Source organism: Aquarana catesbeiana, linkage group LG10, assembly GCF_042186555.1.
Source record: "Aquarana catesbeiana isolate 2022-GZ linkage group LG10, ASM4218655v1, whole genome shotgun sequence".
Classification (NCBI taxonomy): Eukaryota; Metazoa; Chordata; class Amphibia; order Anura; family Ranidae; genus Aquarana; species Aquarana catesbeiana.
The window spans coordinates 32,142,373-32,159,631 of record NC_133333.1 but is presented as its reverse complement, the minus strand read 5'-3'; the positions used below and the strand labels follow the sequence as shown (position 1 = coordinate 32,159,631).

General features: G+C 43.0%; 2 protein-coding genes across 4 annotated transcripts in view; one reads left to right on the top strand and one right to left on the bottom strand.

Moving 5' to 3' along the window:
* The window catches only part of LOC141110546 (phospholipase A2 inhibitor gamma subunit B-like), a 140,138-nt gene extending 126,601 nt beyond the window's left edge, over positions 1 to 13,537 (top strand). Inside the window, exon 5 of the mRNA XM_073601944.1 lies at positions 13,479 to 13,537. Coding sequence (XP_073458045.1) covers positions 13,479 to 13,522 — 44 coding nt within the window. The 3' untranslated portion in view covers positions 13,523 to 13,537. The remainder of the gene's footprint in view (positions 1 to 13,478) is intronic.
* Positions 835 to 17,259, bottom strand: part of LOC141110545 (phospholipase A2 inhibitor gamma subunit B-like) — a 34,657-nt gene continuing 18,232 nt past the window's right edge. For 2 of the 3 annotated variants that reach the window (XM_073601940.1, XM_073601941.1), the window contains exons 3-6: positions 13,534 to 13,653; positions 9,661 to 9,813; positions 6,158 to 6,310; positions 835 to 1,129 (exon numbers count right to left, since the gene is read on the bottom strand). In XM_073601940.1, the coding sequence (XP_073458041.1) occupies positions 978 to 1,129; positions 6,158 to 6,310; positions 9,661 to 9,813; positions 13,534 to 13,653 (578 nt within the window). In that variant the 3' untranslated portion in view covers positions 835 to 977. The remainder of the gene's footprint in view (positions 1,130 to 6,157; positions 6,311 to 9,660; positions 9,814 to 13,533; positions 13,654 to 17,259) is intronic. The other variant, XM_073601939.1, reaches the window with a different exon arrangement.

Sequence of the window (17,259 nt, the reverse complement as noted above, 5' to 3'; positions counted from 1 at the left end):
CGGCGCCCTGTATTATCTGCAGTCCTAACTCCTGTAAATTTATGAGAGTCTCCACAGTGGAAGCACATGCATTCTAATGGATAGATAGGGGGCAGGTGGGCCTGGGGGTAGCCCAATCCTCCTTAAAGGAACAGGGGCGCACTAAACACCCAGCATATAGCACAATGGCAGCAAAGATGTCCAGTGTGTCCCCTCACCAATATTACATGAGTAACAAACAAAATGGCCACTGCCCCCACCTATAACTGGCCTTCATGCCAAGGGGCATATGGAAGGTCAATGCATGAAAGTCAAAATCAGAGAAATTCCCAACTCAACTCACCAACAAGTCTGCTTACCAACCAAATTAACCTGTCTAACAGTATGTGTTAAAAACAGGGGTTTAGTTAGAACACATTTGAAAATGTATGCATAAGCTGCAGCGCCTCTTCAAGGCACCCAGTATTACCTGCAGTCCTAACTGCTGTAAATTTATGAGAGTCTCCACAGTGGAAGCACATGCATTCTAATGGATAGATAGGGGGCAGGTGGGCCTGGAGGTAGCCCAATCCTCCTTAAAGGCACAGGGGCGCACTGAACACCCAGCATATAGCACAATGGCAGCAAAGATCAATATTCCTTGTGACATGAACTGATTTCAAGGGTTCCTCCACGGTAAAAAGGTTGAGAAAGGCTACTGCAGGAATTAATTCTTGATGACACATCATTGAGGCAATGACATTGTGCAGTGTTTTGCATATACTAATTACTGTGTGTAAGTAATAATGACAAATGCAAATTGTCTTTGAAAAAACAAAGTAACACGGATGAGTAGTTAAAGATTTTATTAACATGCATTTAGTGCATCTACTTTTTGATACAGCTCAATGCTTTTTTCAGCTGTCATTGTTTCTAAAGCAAACAAAGCTTATGACATTTTACACATGCATCAATGTCCTAACAAAGACGCAGGCTTGGCTTGCAGCTGCTTTGGTTGGTTAGTTATTTCCAGCAGAATTAACTGGTATTGCAGGGGTACACGTCATCTCTTTTGTTTCTATTTCCTTTGCTCCGGGTACATCTCTAATCCCAATTTTACAACCACCTTCTGTAATGCAGGCTTGAACTGACATTGGTACCATCTTACCATCTGCAAATCAAGATAAGATTTTTTTTTTACCAAATAATACTTCTAAATAGGCTAGAGTGAATAATGTTGCTAAACTTCATTTGTTCTGAACTTTGTCACCCTAATGCCGCGTACACACGATCAGATTTTCTGACAACAAATGTTGGATGTGAGCTTGTTGGCTGAAAGTCTGACCCTGGTCTGCGGGACCATTGGCAGCCGGTGCTGTTACACCTGGTGGGCTATCATCAGAAGAGGAAGAGGGGTCTGGACAGAGGTCGGCAGGAGAACTGGGGGTCAGAAGAAGAGGCTGCTCCCCCCCCAGCAGTGCAACGTCGTTGGAGAACAGATGGTCGACTGATAGGTCAACTCCTGTGCAGCCAGTAAGTCACCTTTACACTTATATCATGAGGGATTGTCTGTTAGCATAGGGCAAGAGGGCATGACAGATGGGTCCGGCGGGAAGGACTGCGGTGGCTGAGGCATCTGGGGGGGGCTGCGGGGTCACTGGGTTTTCTTGCTGGGACATAGGAATTGCTGCAAAAGTTTGGGAATGCGGATAGAGCCCCCGCTGGGCCGGAGTCAGCCTGGGTCCTGTCAGCAAGAGTAGTCGGCCAAGCCATTTTGGCGGGGGGGTGCGGTAGTTCCGGTAGTTCCGGCCTTGACAACATGTCCATCACAGGTAACACAGGTGGGGTTACGCAGGGGACGGCCAAGCTGGTGGTGGCGGGGGAAGCTGCGGGCAGACAGGAAGTCATCAGACTAGCTGGTTCTGCAAAATGCGAGGTCTATGTTTGCTATGAGGGGCCGTTGGGTGCACACTTGAAGCCTGAAGTATGAGAAAAAATGTGGTAGGGTGAGTATGTGGAGATTTTTTTCCCTGCTGCAGTTAGAAAAATTTAACCTGGATAGGGTTAAACCGGATCATTCAAAGGAGGAGGACAGAGAGAAGAGGGGATACCGGTTAATCCCGTCGACATTTGCCAACTGGCTACAGGCGTTTTACCATCATGGCAAGGGTGAGTGGGGAAAAGGAACCCCGAATACTGTTTGGCGCTCTTTTGTTACCAGGATTTGATAGGGGAGGCGGATAGAGCTTACGGGGGCACGGAGTGGCTGAGGTATGTTGAGCAGTTTCATCAGTGGAGAATTATCCGGCCGGCGTTGAGATGGGACCATAAGGACATCAGCCTGTGACTGTGCTGGAGGACGGCTGTGTGGGCTCCGCACCAGTTATTGTTCAGGGGAGGCCGGTGGACTTTCGGCTCAGCGACAGGCGGCCGGCAACAAAAAAGGGGTATGCTGGCAGTACAATGCTGGGACCTGCACGTTCAGAGGGATGTGCCGGTACAAGCACGAGTTTTCAGGGTGTGGATGGTCTCATCCGTCGTCCAGATGTTTCAAGTAAGGAATAGGTCATTCTGGAGAGGCTGGATACAAGAGGGAGGACCCCAGTGATGGTGAAAAGGATGTGGCCGTTTTCTCGGTAGGTATCCGGTTAGGAAAGTGGCTCAGTTGCGGGATTCAGGTTTCACAGTTGGCTTTAGGATTCCATGTACTTTAGAGGTGATTCCACGGTGTCTTGAACTTTGTGATCGGCCATGCGACAGCCAGATGTAGTTTCTGAGGAACTGAGTAGGGAAGTTGCATGGGGTCGTATGGGGGGGCCCCTTTCCGTCTGCACTGTTTCGCTGATTTGGTAGTTTCCCCTTTGGAGTAGTGCCAAAGTAGGAGCCCAACAAATTTAGGTTGATTCACCACTTTTCTTTTCCAAAAGGGGGTCGGTTAATGATCCAATTGACCAGGAGGCATGTTCGGTGAGTAGTACATCGTTCGATGCTGCGGTGGGTTGGGTGCGTCATTACGGCAAGGGGGCATTGATGGTGAAGGTGGAGGTGGAATCAGTTTTTCGGCTACTCCCAGTTCACCCGGATAGTTTCCGGTTGCTGGGGTGTCATTGGAATGATTAAATTTACGTTGTCCAATGCCTACCGATGGGTTGCTATATATTCCTGTGCACTGTTTGAGCAATTTAGCTCAGTTGTGGAATGGGTGGTAAGGGATGTGTTGGGCGGGAATTCGATCATCCATTACCTGGATGATTTCCTTTGCATAGGACCAGCTTCTTCCAGAATTTGCGCGGGGCTCCTGGCTACGTTGGAACACAGAGCGGACCGGTTTGGCATTCCGGTGGCACCTGAGAAGACAGGGGGGCCTAGCATGGTCATCACGTTCCTGGGCGTTGTCTTGGACTCGGGTGCAATGGAATGCAAGTTGTCGGAAGATAAGCTGGCGAATTTAAAAGGGGAAATTGCAGGTGTGATTGGTTTACGCAAAGTCAGCTGCGAGTACTGCAATCGTTTGAGGGTAAGCTGAATTTGGCATGTCACATTCGGCCAATGGGGGCGGGTTTTCTGTCATTGGCTTTTGACAAGTACAGCCGGGATCAGGTCTTCCACGAGCGTTGTGCGCTTGGTTAAAGCGCACAGGGAGGACTTGAGGGTATGGCATACCTTTTTTGGGAATCCTTTCATGGATGGGCGCTATGGATTTTAGGGCCTGTTAGCAATTTTGACATGGAAATTATTACGGATGCTGCTGGCTCTACGGGTTTTGAGGTTTTTTCTTCCAGGGTCAGTGGAGTGCTGGTCCATGGCCGCGGTCATGGATTGAAGCGGGAGTTACGAAGAATCTAGTGTGGCTGGAATTGTTTCCGGTGGTGCTGGCGGTGAAATTGTGGGGTGCTTCGTTCAGGGATCTGCAGGGGATGGAAGGAAGGGCTGGCGTTCATTCCAAAGGCTGGTCAAGGGTCGGCTGGCCTGGCAGTTCGTTTACTGGTGTTGTATTTCAGTTTGAGGCATATGGAAGAGGGGGTGTCCGCTCCTGCTATGAATATGAAGTTAGCTGGTTTAGCTTTCCTATTCAAATTGCAAGGTCAACCTGATTTCACAAAAGATTTTGGGGTGCGACAGGCGATTAAGGGTTACCGGCGATCGGTGGTCCGCAGGGATGCCAGGAGACCAGTAACCTTTGTCATGATGCAGGGTATGGTAGCACATTTGGGGAGTGTGTTGATCTGAATATTAGGCCATCTTGTACAAGGTGGCCTTTTTGTTAGCGTTCTTTGGGGCGTTTAGGATAGAGGAGTTGGTCAGTCCTTCAAAAGGTTCATGGGGGAATTGGGAGTCACAAGGTGATAAGTGGAGATGACGGGTTGGTGTTATTTTTGCGTAGATCGAAGACCGATCAAATGGGTAAAGGGAGGACAGTACAGGTGCTCCAGTGCCAGGCTCTCTTCTGTGCCCGGTAGGGCGGTAAAAGGGGCTTTGGAGATTCGCCCGCCAGTCACGGGGTCCGTTTTTGGTGCATGTAGATGGATCTCCTTTATCGCGCTTTCAATTTGTTGATGTTTTTTGTAAAAATGTTTACGGGCATTGGGGTGGGTAGAGAAGGAGTTTTTCCTCTCATTAATTTCGGATAGGGGCTGCTACGGAGGCAGCCAGAAGTGGACTGGATGTGGAGTCGGTAAAAGCGTATTGGGTGGTGGGAATCAAGGAGGTCCCAGACAGAAGTTTGACCTCACCTTGTGGTTGGGTTGTGAAGTATTAGGGTGGGGAGGAGTTTGATGTTAGGCCCTGCGTGGTATGGAATACTATTTGGTCATGGTGTTGGGTTTGCTCTCTTATAATTTCAGAATCGGTGGCAGGAATGGTCTGGATAATGGATCATTCCTAGGTGTGCTGGGGGGCCAGGAGGGGTGATGTTGGGTAAGAAGGCAGGCATATGGGTTTTTTATAGACGGTAGGCTGTATTCGGTGGTTGGGAGTCCCTGGGATGTTATGGGGTAGGATTGTTCCTGAAGTGCATCGGTATGCCAAAAAGGGACAGGCTGCCTGACGTTTTTGCACGTGGGTGGCAACGATCTGGGGGTTAGGTCCATGTTGGACATTACGCGAGACATCAAATTCGATGTGTGGCGGTTAATGAGGGATTTTCCTGGCATGGTCATTGTTTTGGTCGGACATGGTGGCTCGTACAACATGGCAGATGGCCAGGTCGGTGGAAGGGGTTAGCAGGGCCAGGAAAAAGATTAATAGGGATGTGAGCAAGTTCATGGTTAGGCTTGGGGGATTGGCTATTAGGCACGTGGAATTGGAGTTTGAGACATGGAGATACCTGAGGGCAGATGGGGTGTATCTGCATGAGGTGGGTATTGACATGTGGGTGTTCGGATTACAAGAGGGTATTCAGAAAGCACTTTAGTTGTGGAGGGGCACCCATAGGTAAGGTGTTTCCTTTGGGTGCTGTGGCGGGTGTTGGTCTTTGCAGGGGAAGGAAGATATTTCAGAAGGAAGAGTTCAGGAACTATCGTTGCTATGGGTCCTGATGGTGGTTTCCAGCTAATGGAGATTAGCTGAAAAGTGTTAATGGGGGCACTGCGGTTAGTGGTTGTCTCTGAGCCAGTCTGTCGGCTTGAGGCCTATTAATACTCTTGGAGAGGTACCGCAGTGCAGTATTGTTTTTCCACAGATGGTTATGAAGTTCCTGCAAAGACCAACGCTAGGAGATTGATGGGTTGATTAACAGATGTTTCAATGTTTTATGTTAATTTGAATATATATATTTGTGTAAATAAATTAGGCTGCTACGGCCTTGTTAACTCCAACCTTGGTGTGGTCTCAATTAATAAGGTAAGGTTAAGAGGTTGGGGTACATAAGTGGTGGTAGAGTTACATCTGTTATACAACAGTCATGTGTTATTATTGATTGATTTTTATTAAAAAAGAAACAAAAAAAAAAAAAAAAGTTGACTGTTATGCTCTAGTCTCTATGTAAAATATTGTTCACTTAATATTTATTGCATTTAAATAGGCAAAGGGACTCTGTGTTGCACCTTAAAGTAAAGGGGATCTTTGGAGCCTTATACCATTCTTATGGTCAGTGAACCTCAAAGCGAATCAAAATGTCTTCAAAATGTATGGCAGGGAGTACATCACTCCATATATATTTAGTAATCACAATAGAATTATAAATGAGATAGATACATACCGGACAGCTGAATAAGTGACCTTAACTTCATACACTCAAATTCATTCCCACGACACAATACCATTTCATCACTTTCGCAGCCATCAGTAGATGTATTCACATAGCAGCTTGGACACATAAAGTTGTTGAGTGGCATTTTATCATGACATAGTTCTGAAAAAATAAAATAAAATAAATAATACATTTACATCTATCTATCTATCTATCTATCTATCTATCTATCTATCTATCTATCTATCTATCTATCTATCTATCTATCTATCTATCTATCTATCTATCTATCTATCTATCTATCTATCTATCTATCTACATACCTGGGAACGTTCCAAAGTCGGTAAACTCAAGACTGGGGCAGAGTGAGGGTGGAGCATAGATGGAGCAAGGGGAGGGACTAATAATGGCGCATTTTACTTACTGCGGCATAGTGGCAGCAACAGTTTAATAGCAAGCACATAGGACAAGCTACTTGGGATGGCCACGACACATACAATATATTACTAAATGTATTGGGACACTTGCCTTTACATGCACAGGAACTTTAATGGGATCCCAGTCTTAGTCCGTAGGGTTCAATATTGAGTTGGCCCACCCTTTGCCTCTATAACAGCTTCAACTCTTCTGGGAAGGCTGTCTACAAGGTTTAGGAGTGTCTATGGGAATGTTTGACCATTCTTCCAGAAGCGCATTTGTGAGGTCAGGCTCCACTCTAATGCATTCCAATGGTGTTCTATCGGGTTGAGGTCAGGACTGTGCAGGCCAGTCAAGTTCCTCCACTCCAAACTAACGCATCCGTGTCTCTAAGGACCTGGTCCAAATCATTTGGTGGAGAGGGATTAGGGTGTGGGGTTGTTTTTCAGGGGTTAGGTTTGGCCCCTTAGTTGCAGTGAAGGGAACACTTAAGGCGTCAGCATACGAAGACATTTTGGACAATTTCATGCTCCCAACTTTGTGGGAACAGTTTGGGGATGGCCCCTTCCTGTTCCAACATGACTGCGCACCAGTGCACAAAGCAAGGTCCACAAAGACATGGATGAGTGAGTTTGGGGTGGAGGAACTTGACTGGCTTGCCCGCAACCCAATAGAACACCTTTGGAATGAATTACAGTCTAACATCAGTGCCTGACCTGACAAATGCACTTCTGGAAGAATGGTCAAACATTCCCGTAGACACACTCCTAAACCTTGTGCACAGCCTTTTTAGAAGACTTGAAGCTGTTATAGCTGCAAACGGTGGGCCAAATCAATATTGAACCCTACGGACTAAGACTGGGATGCAATTAAAGTTGATGTGCGTGTAAAGGCTGGCGTCCCAATACTTTTGGTAATATAGTGTGTGCATATATATATATATATATATATATATATATATATATATATATATATATATATATAACTTGCCTTGACTTGCCTTGTGCTCACCTTTAACTGCTGTCACTTTCAAACACAGAAGCCAGTAGAGGAAGTTTTCTGCAATAATCACTCCCTCTACCGGCTTCTGTGTTCACAAGTGACAGAGCACCTTTTCTGGTGGTATGCACGGAACCCTCCCTGCCCTGTACATCCATATAATATCAGAGGAGGAGGTGAGGGGATTTACACAGCCATACCATTCTCGCGGAAGTGGATCTCTCCACTCCTTCTCAGCACTAGTTATAGCTGCTCTTCCGCAACAGCCTCTTTCTCTGCCACTCTGTAGGAACAGAAATTTGGGGGTGAGGGGATTCGCTCTTTGGGGAAGGTGATTGTGGTTGTACAGTTGCCTGTGTGTTACCTACTTCCTGTATGATGCACACCCTTGATAAGAATCTGGTATGTTTTTGGCAGTGCGGGGGTCCACCTCATTTGTTAGCAGATGCAGTTTGCTTGTCTACCACTAGATGGCTCTGTTGCAATTTTGGCATGGTAAGGGAAAATTTAAAAGCAGTTGTTAGCTCCCTTTTAGCGAAATCCCTCCCTAGGGATGCCAAGAAGTAGACCTACACTGAGATGAGCTAAGGGGGCCCTATGCGGGCTGAGTTTCCAGGTGAAGTGATATAGATCAGGGATTTTCAAATAGGGTGACGTGGCCAGTCTGATCACTACTCTGTGTTAACTCCCATGCAGTACGACTGTGCGAGGAGAGAGACTGCTCCTCGACAGTCCAATCTCTGTACCTTTTGCAAAATATCAGTCTGTCCCTGATGTGTTTCCTAGAGAAAAGTGGCTTTTTGCTGCCCTTCTTGACACCAGGCCATCCTCCAATAGTCTTCTCCTCACTGTGCGTGTCGATGTCCTCACACCTGCCTGTTGCACTTCCTGAGCAAGCTCTGCACTGGTGGTGCCCCAATCCCGCAGCTGAATCAACTGTAGGAGATGGTTCTGGCGCTTGCTGGACTTTCTAGGGCACCCTGAAGCCTTCTTCACAAATGCAGTGAAAATGTTTTTTATGGGATCAAGTTCATTTTCATGAAAAAGAAGGACATTGCAAATAATTCTTTGAGAATTTCCCAAATAAATGTGTACCTAAAAGACAGGGTGACACTGTAGTACACAAGTAGCAATGTGCCAACGTCCCAATATTAAACTTATGAAACCTTATCAACCTGACCAACCACTATGAGCCGCACTTCATGTTATAGCCCTCCTGAATTAGGCTTTAGGTTCTCACCTCTTCAAGCAATTAATTCATTGCTACTCAGGAAACTCTTTATATGAAAACTTATATACGTTTATCTGTAACTTGAGATATCTGGCTACATATGGTGCCTCCACAGCGTTTTTCTATACTGCTGGTTTTTCACTACAAACAATTAGATTTTTAGCCTACCAACTGAGACACTATATTTATCTCATGTTTGACTACTACATGCAGAAACTTTCTTAGCTCCTGAAGAAGCATTTTTCATACGCGCAACATGTCGAGCTTTTGAGAATACATCTACCCGGACCTACAAACGACCCACAACCTGCTTACTCATATCTACAATTGGAACACCTGCTCAGGAATTTGTTCCCCACTTGTTTCTGGATGCGTATTGTATCACATGAAGTGGTGTCCTGGTTGTTTGTAGGGTAGAAAATATTAATTGTATGTTAATATATATTCATTGTTCTATGTATCTACTTATATCAATTGTTCTTATTTTTTTGTAGACTATACTTAAATAAAACCATTTACCTTTTATAGTTAACAAACCTGTGTGCCTTTAAAGTCCATTTTTTATTTGATAAGGTTTCATAAATTTGCAAATAATTCATCTGATCACTCTTTATAACATTCTGAAGTATATGCAAATTGATATCATAAAAACTGAAACTGAATTATTTTGTGTCAGTCTCAAAACTTTTGGCCATGGTTGTACTCTACCAAAAGTTCCAAAAAATGGGCTTTAAATACGTTAAACCTCACAGTTGCTTGCTGAATTGCTGCACTTCTATTTTGCTTCAAAAAATAGAACAAAAATAGGACAAAAAAAAACAACTAAACCATAATTATTTTCGCAGATGGAGATAAATAAACTCACCCTTAAACTTCAGTTCGGCGTTACTGTAGTCTCCTTCCCCACATTCACCACTGACAAGAAGACTGAAGCCATGGTTTGTTGAGGCAGAGAAACAAGCATTACACAATTCCTCCACTGCACACATTTTTCTCACGGTATTATAAATCACATTGCCTGAAAAAAAAATCACAAATCATGAAAGTGAATATCTGTCTTACAAGAAATGACCAGTTCAAGACATTTGTCTGTACAATGCTTTTTGGGATCCTCACTTTTAATTAAAAGTGTTATTTTTTGCATTAGGACGGACAAAAAACAGTGACACTGCATAAGGTAAGTATGCTGCTGCAAGTGCTAAACCGGCCTTTGGGATATAGTCACGGGTTAGACCAATCTAAAGTTGACCGTACACTGTTGGTATTTTTGTCAGCTTGAAAGGCTGAAATAAAGGATGGAATTCCCCTGAAGGAATTCCCCATGTCGGGACATTGTGTTGCTGCCGAAATATACTGATCAGCTGCTGCAGCCCCAGTTTCCCAGCTTAGTGATTAGGGTGAAGGTCATGGTTAGGGTATATGGGGCTAAAATGGTAGATTAAATATTAGGGGGCTAAATGTTGAGGGTTATGCCGCGTACACACGAGCGGACTTTATGGCAAACTTTGCCCGGCGGACTTTTCGATGTACTTTACGACGGACTTTCTGAACGAACGGACTTGCGTACACACAATCCACCAAAGTCCGTCGAATTCGTACGTGATGACATACGACCGGACTAAAACAAGGAAGTTCATAGCCAGTAGCCAATAGCTGCCCTAGCGTGGCTTTTTGTCCGTCGAACTAGCATACAGACGAGCGGACTTTTCGACCGGACTCGATTTCGACTGATTAATTTAAAACATGTTTCAAATCTAAGTCCGTCCAACTTTTGAGAAAACAAAGTCCGCTGGAGCCCACACACGATCGAATTGTCCAACGAAGTCCCGTCCGCCGGGCAAAGTCTGCCGTAAAGTCCGCTCATGTGTACGCGGCATAAGGGTTAGGTAACACAACATCTGGGTCAGCTTTCCCCACTATTCCTGTTCTAGTAACAACGTAAATTTTTGTTTTTTTCCCCCACTATGTACCGTTGACATTGGTCATCAAAACATTCAAAACTGGTAGTCTAACACCGCATCACTCTAACCAAAGTTGAAACAAAAAAAAAAATTGTCTTTGGATACACTTAAGGTTCTTTCACCATGCTTCTCAGATTTCATTACAGAGGACCATGTCTCTGCCCATGACTTGCTGTGTTCTGCATATGACTGAAGATAGATAGGCAGGTGCCTAGCCTGCATTCACATCTGAGCGTAGCATCTTTGAGAGTTTTTCAGGGTTTTTTTTGCGCAATTTTGGCGTGTTTTTATATGCGACTTACACGTTTTTATACAACATTCTTGAGCTTTGACATTTTTTTTATTAGCCAATAGGGAAAACTATTATCGGTTGCATCACTTGTTGCTAGGTATTTCAGACTTTTTTTAGCTTTTCTATGAGTTTTTATTTTTCTTTTTATTATCATTTTTTCTTTTTTTTCTTTTTTTCCGTAGGGTAAGGGGCTAGAGTAGGGTTAGGGGTAGGAGTAGGAGTTGGAGTTAGGGTTAGGATTAGGGGTCAGGGTTATTTATCTATTTATTTTTGTTAGGGTTAGGGCCCAGGTGTCAAACTGGGGACCCTCCAGCTGTTTTGGAACTGCAAGTCCCATGAGGCATTGCAAGGCTGACAGTTACAAGCATGAGAGGCATCAGGCAGAGGCATCATGGGACTTGTAGTTCAGCAACAGCTGGAGGGATGCCAGTTTGACACCCCTGGGTTAGGGTGTTAATACTTCTACTACTATTACTACTACTAATACTACTACTACTAATGATAATAATAATAATAATAATAATAAATGAATAAATAAACGTAAAATAAATACAGAATGTGTAAAAATAATTATAAATAAATAATAAATTCAATATATTTTTCGTAATAATAAATAAATGATTAACCCCTAACCCTTCAAATAAATAAATAAAATAATAGTAATAAATAACTAAACACCTTAACCCTAACTTACAATAAATAAATAATTATTAATATTTTTGGGGGGGTTGGGTGTTTATTTATTATTATTATTATTATTATTATTATTATTCGTAATAATAATACTTTATTTAATATTTTTTAAGGTTATAGGTAAATTATTATTTATTTATGTATTATTACATATTATTAATTTATTTTATAAAACATGCGAATGCGCACAAAAACACACGAATGGCGCGTTTCCATTCATTCTATGGGGAAAAAATTTGCAAAAATGCTGAAATCTGCCTGCTTCAAGCTACAAAGAAAGCTCCAGAACGTTTTTGAGCTTTAGGCATTTGGCGTCAGACGAGTTGGAGTGGAGATGTGAACCATCTCCATAGAGAATACCGGTAATTGATTTTTTTCTCCTCCAGCGTTTTGGAGCTTCGAGCGTCAAGCTACAAAACGCTCAGTCAAACTACAAAACGCTGAGGTGTGAATGGGGCCTTAGGTAAATGTGTTTTGCCAATAAAGAGTTCATGTTTGGTATGTCAGGGGTGAACAGCGTGTGCACTCCCCTGCATGACTAATTTCCTTCTTCTGAAGGTGATATATGCAGGAGAAGATCAGACTTTCTGTCTGTGTATAGGAAAGGTGCAGACCAGTGGCAGCCCATCCATACAGGGCACAAGGGCTCCGCCCCCCTAATCCATGCATCCAGGCCCGCTGATTAGCAATGCCAATGGGTTTTATTTTTATTTTTAGAAGCACGTGATTAGAGCCAGAGGTTCTAATTGGCTTAAAGAAAGGGTGGGCTCTTGAGCACTGCACTCTAAGCTTACCCCGTTGTGTGACAATAGCAAATTAATATTCACTATTGTCTCCCTGATTCTCCTCCCGACCAATCAAGAAGTGGGTCCTGAGACCCGATTGTCAAGGAAGTCTTAGGACTTACTTCCTGTTCAGCCAGGAGGAGAAGCACCCAGATCCCGAAAGTTACAAAACCTTACATGTCTACAGATCGGCCCCGGCTCTTCCCTTGTCATATGCCTCCTAAGGTAAGGAGGCCTCTGATCGTCCCTCTGGGGGGGCTCTGATAGTATTATCCGGGGGGGTGGCTTGGTTTGCCGTCCCCCAAAATATTGAGCTATAGCCACCACTGGTGCAGAGAAGATGATCTGTGTAAGGTTGTAGCCAAAGTATCGCAATGGAGTTACAGTACCCTACAGCGGGGCCTTTTTGGGGTTCTGAGGACTGACCTATCAGTGTTACTTTGTGGGGATGCTATTAACCCCTTGGAGCTGGCGCCTGTTGGTCACTTAAGGGGTTTTACATTCCGAGGGGTGGGGCTTAAGGTTATCTGACCGCCATGATTGGCTGCCATGGCGGTCACATGATTGGAAAGCTCCCGATCGCAAGCAACAATCGTGAGTTTTCCGTTAGCTGCCAGTAATTGTGGTGGGAGTCCATGGGGCGTGCGCTCTTGGAACAGCGTTTTTGTTGCACCAATGCACACGAATATGCAGCTGCTCTGCGCCAAGAGGTCGCATATTTGCATTCCCATAGACTCTCATACGCTCCTAAACCTTGTGAGAGCCTTCCCAGAAGAGTTGAAGCTGTTATAGCTGCAATGGGTGGGCCAACCCAATATTGAACCCTACGGACTAAGACTGGGATGCAATTAAAGTTAATGTGCATGTAAAGGCAGGCGTCACAATACGTTTGGTAATATAGTGTATATCAGCATGCAGTTCCCCCATGCTAACAAGTGTACCTTCTTCCCAGTAAAGAGACGTGCCACTGGTAATAGATGCAACACAAGAACATAACCCATACTTACTGACATTGCAGTATTCTGACAGCATCATGCACTTGGATCCATCACATTCAATCTCCTTTTCTGTGCAGCATTCAGTTGAGTCAAGATTCCAACATCTTTTGCACATGGTTGTGAAATGCCCTAAAATACAAAAAGGCAACATGATGGAAGTAAAGTGAAAATCCAGTGATTTTCCCATTAAGGCAAAGTTATCAGTTCACCTAACTGTTGCTTCTCCTCCCCCAACTACTACCTCCCTCCTTTTGTCCCTCTGGCTGCTTTGCAAAAACTGTGTCATGGGTGCAGCTCTTAGTTGGTAAAATTAAGAGGGTCACTGAAATCAGTAAGCCATGCTGAACCCCCCTATGGAAGATGACAGCTGGAGGTGTTCACGGCACTGCATGGATCTGGTATAGCACAGAGTCTCAGGAAAGAGCGAATGGCAACATGTTTCAGGAGCAAAGCCCTCTTTGCCAAGCCTGCCCAAAGAAGAATATGCCAGTTTTAAAGCACAGCTTCAGCAAGAGGAACAGAATGGGGAGAGCACTGCAAGTGGGACTTAAAGTGTCCCTAAACCCACATAATAAAAAAAACTATCAATAAATGGTGTATTACATGCTGTTCATACTCACTCAGTCACCATGGGGTTTATTTACTAAAGCTTGCTAATGAGCGGTCCGGGAAGCCGACCGATGTGTCCTTAAGAACCGATAAGTCATCAGCTGACAGCTGAATGTAAAAAAAAAAAAAATTGCTGGGAACCCCGCTGACAGCTGATGACTTAGCAACCAGCTATATACAGTGTTAAAATAAAAACCGCAAAACACATCAAAAATTTCATCACAAACACAACACTTGCCTTTCTGGTGCGATTCTATTACCCCCAAAGTGCGGAAACAAAAGTCCCCCACCCTTTCCAAAAGCGCACAAGCTGCAAAACGCATAGTTGTGAACTTGTACCATAGGAAACCATGTTAAATGGACTGTAGTGCGTTTCTGCAAACTGCAAAATGCACTAAAAACGCATAGGTGTGAAGCTAGGGTCTAGGAATAATAATGTAGAGTAAATAATAATACAGGGTAAAATAAGTAAAGGTAAGATAAGTCAAAATGACAAGCATGATGTCACTGATTGTGCAGCTCAAAAATGATTCCCCAAAATTCGCTAATAATCAACTACAATGTTCACCTTAAAAATATTATAAAATTACATGAGAGAGATGAGGAAAATAATAATACGTGATGAACTAGATATTAAATATTGACAAAAAATGATCAAATTGATATAACCTAAGCTAATAATTACTGATAAAACAGTTAATGTCAAATTCAATATTGTGGCCTATCATATGAAGGATCTGCATCTCATGTATCCAAAAAGATTCCCGCTGGCTGAGGTTGGTCATTTTATTACTTTCCCTTCAATGGGGGTAATATTTTTCAATTCCCCAAAAAATTAGGGAGGAGGGGTCTTTATTGTGATGAGTTGCATCTTGGTTTGAGATGCTATGCTTAGGGTAACCTTTTGTAATGTTTTGGATATGTTCTCTAATTCTCTTCTACATTGGTCGTCCAATATACTGGATCTGGCATGGGCACTGGAGGGCTACTCCCTCTGTTCTACATGTTATGCAATTCCTTATCTGAGAACAATATCCAAAGAGAGAAAAGAGCGTTTTAAATCAAAAAGATAAATTACCAAGTAACAGTACCATCATCCCAATGTCTAGTACAAAAGCAAGGAGCATGAGGTAGAGAGCGGTCGCAGTTAGCTGCCTCTGTTGGCCAGTATCTCAATACCCCATGCAAGGGAACAACAACCCCTAAAGAGGGGGGGGAGGGGGGACTATTGCGGTACTAGGTGTAATCAAGATTACAATGAAAAAGGATAGAGAAAAAGAGCAATAATATAGTATAAAAATTCCATTTTAATAGAAAACATAGTTAAAAGATTGTAACAATGTCACATACAGTTGTAATTTAAAAAAGGAAGCAGTAAATACAACCAATTGGATTATAACCCATAGTGATAGTAGGCACAAATAGAGCTTGAATTCTCGACCGGTTTTGCGGTTTTACCGCTTCCTCAGGAGAGCAATATCTGTGATACAACATACGATAATTATAATAAGTATAACACACAAAGGTTACATAATAAAATTATCAATGCAACAAAAACATTAAACAATACATTACACAATTATATACAATTTAAATAGAGAAAGGATGAGCTCACCAACAATATCCAAAGCTTTTTTTGGCTGTTCTTCTCCTATGGATCATAGGAGTGCAGTTCATTCTAAAGCCTGCTAAAGTAGTGTTTGATTGCTCAGTTCTTGGTTCTTATGCTGCGTACACACGGTCGGACTTTTCGGCTACAAAAGTCCGACAGCCTGTCCGACAGACTTTCGACGGACTTTTGTCAGACTTTTGGCGGACTTTTGGCGGACTTGCGGCAGACTTTCTTATGAATGGACTTGCCTACATACGATCACACAAAAGTAGGATGGATTCGTAGGTGATGACGTACACCAGACTAAAATAAGGAAGTTGATAGCCAGTAGCCAATAGCTGCCCTAGCGTGGGTTTTTGTCCGTCGGACTAGCACACAGACAAGCGGATTTCTGGGTCCGGCGTAGTTACGACGTAAAGATTTGAAGCATGTTCCAAATCTAAAGTCTGTCAGATTTGATGCTGGAAAAGTCAGCTGAAAGTCCGCTGAAAGTCCGGGGAAGCCCACACATGATCGGATTGTCAGCCAGCTTTAGTCCGTCAGCGTCCGTCGGACTTTTGTAGACGAAAAGTCCGTGTGTACGCGGCATTAGAGCTGGAGGGGGACAGATGCAGGATCAGACCAAAGCTGCATGCACTTAAGTGAATATAGATTTTTTTTTTGTGAAACCCATACTTTTCTTTTAACATACATCTGGGGCCATGTGTCTTTATTGTTAGCCCTGGATGGACCAGTAAGACAATTTTGGTGAACCCTCTCTATAAGTTCAGGATTATATTAACAAACTTTTGTATCTCTGGCAGAATCAACAGGTATTCTATTGCATTTTATAAATATCAAAATATAAATACTTTATATAATAATATATATAATATAATATAAATAATAATATGAATAATATATATAATATATTTTATATATATATATATATATATATATATATATATATACATATATATATATATATACATATATATATATATATACATATATATATATATATATATATATATATATATATATATATATATATATATATATATATATATATATATATATATATATATATATATATATATATATATATATATATATATATATATATATATATATATATATATATATATATATATATAAAATTATACGGGCAGCTCAGTGGTGTAGTGGTTAGAACTTTCACCTGATAGCAAAAGGGTCACTGGTTCAAATCCCAACCATGACACAATCTGTCTGGAGTTTGCATGTTCTCCCTGTGTCTGCGTGGGTTTCCTCCCACACTCTAAAGACATGCTGGTAGGTTAATCAGAACCTGTCTAAATTGGCCCTAGCATGTGTGTTAGGGACCTTAGATTGTAAGCTCCAGTCACCTGGTAGCAAAAGGGTCACTGGTTCAAATCCCGACCACAACACCATCTGCCTGAAGTTTGCATGTTCTCCCTGTGCCTGTGTGGGTTTCCTCCCACACGCTAAAGACATGCCGGTAGGTTAATCAGATCCTGTCTAAATTGGCCCTA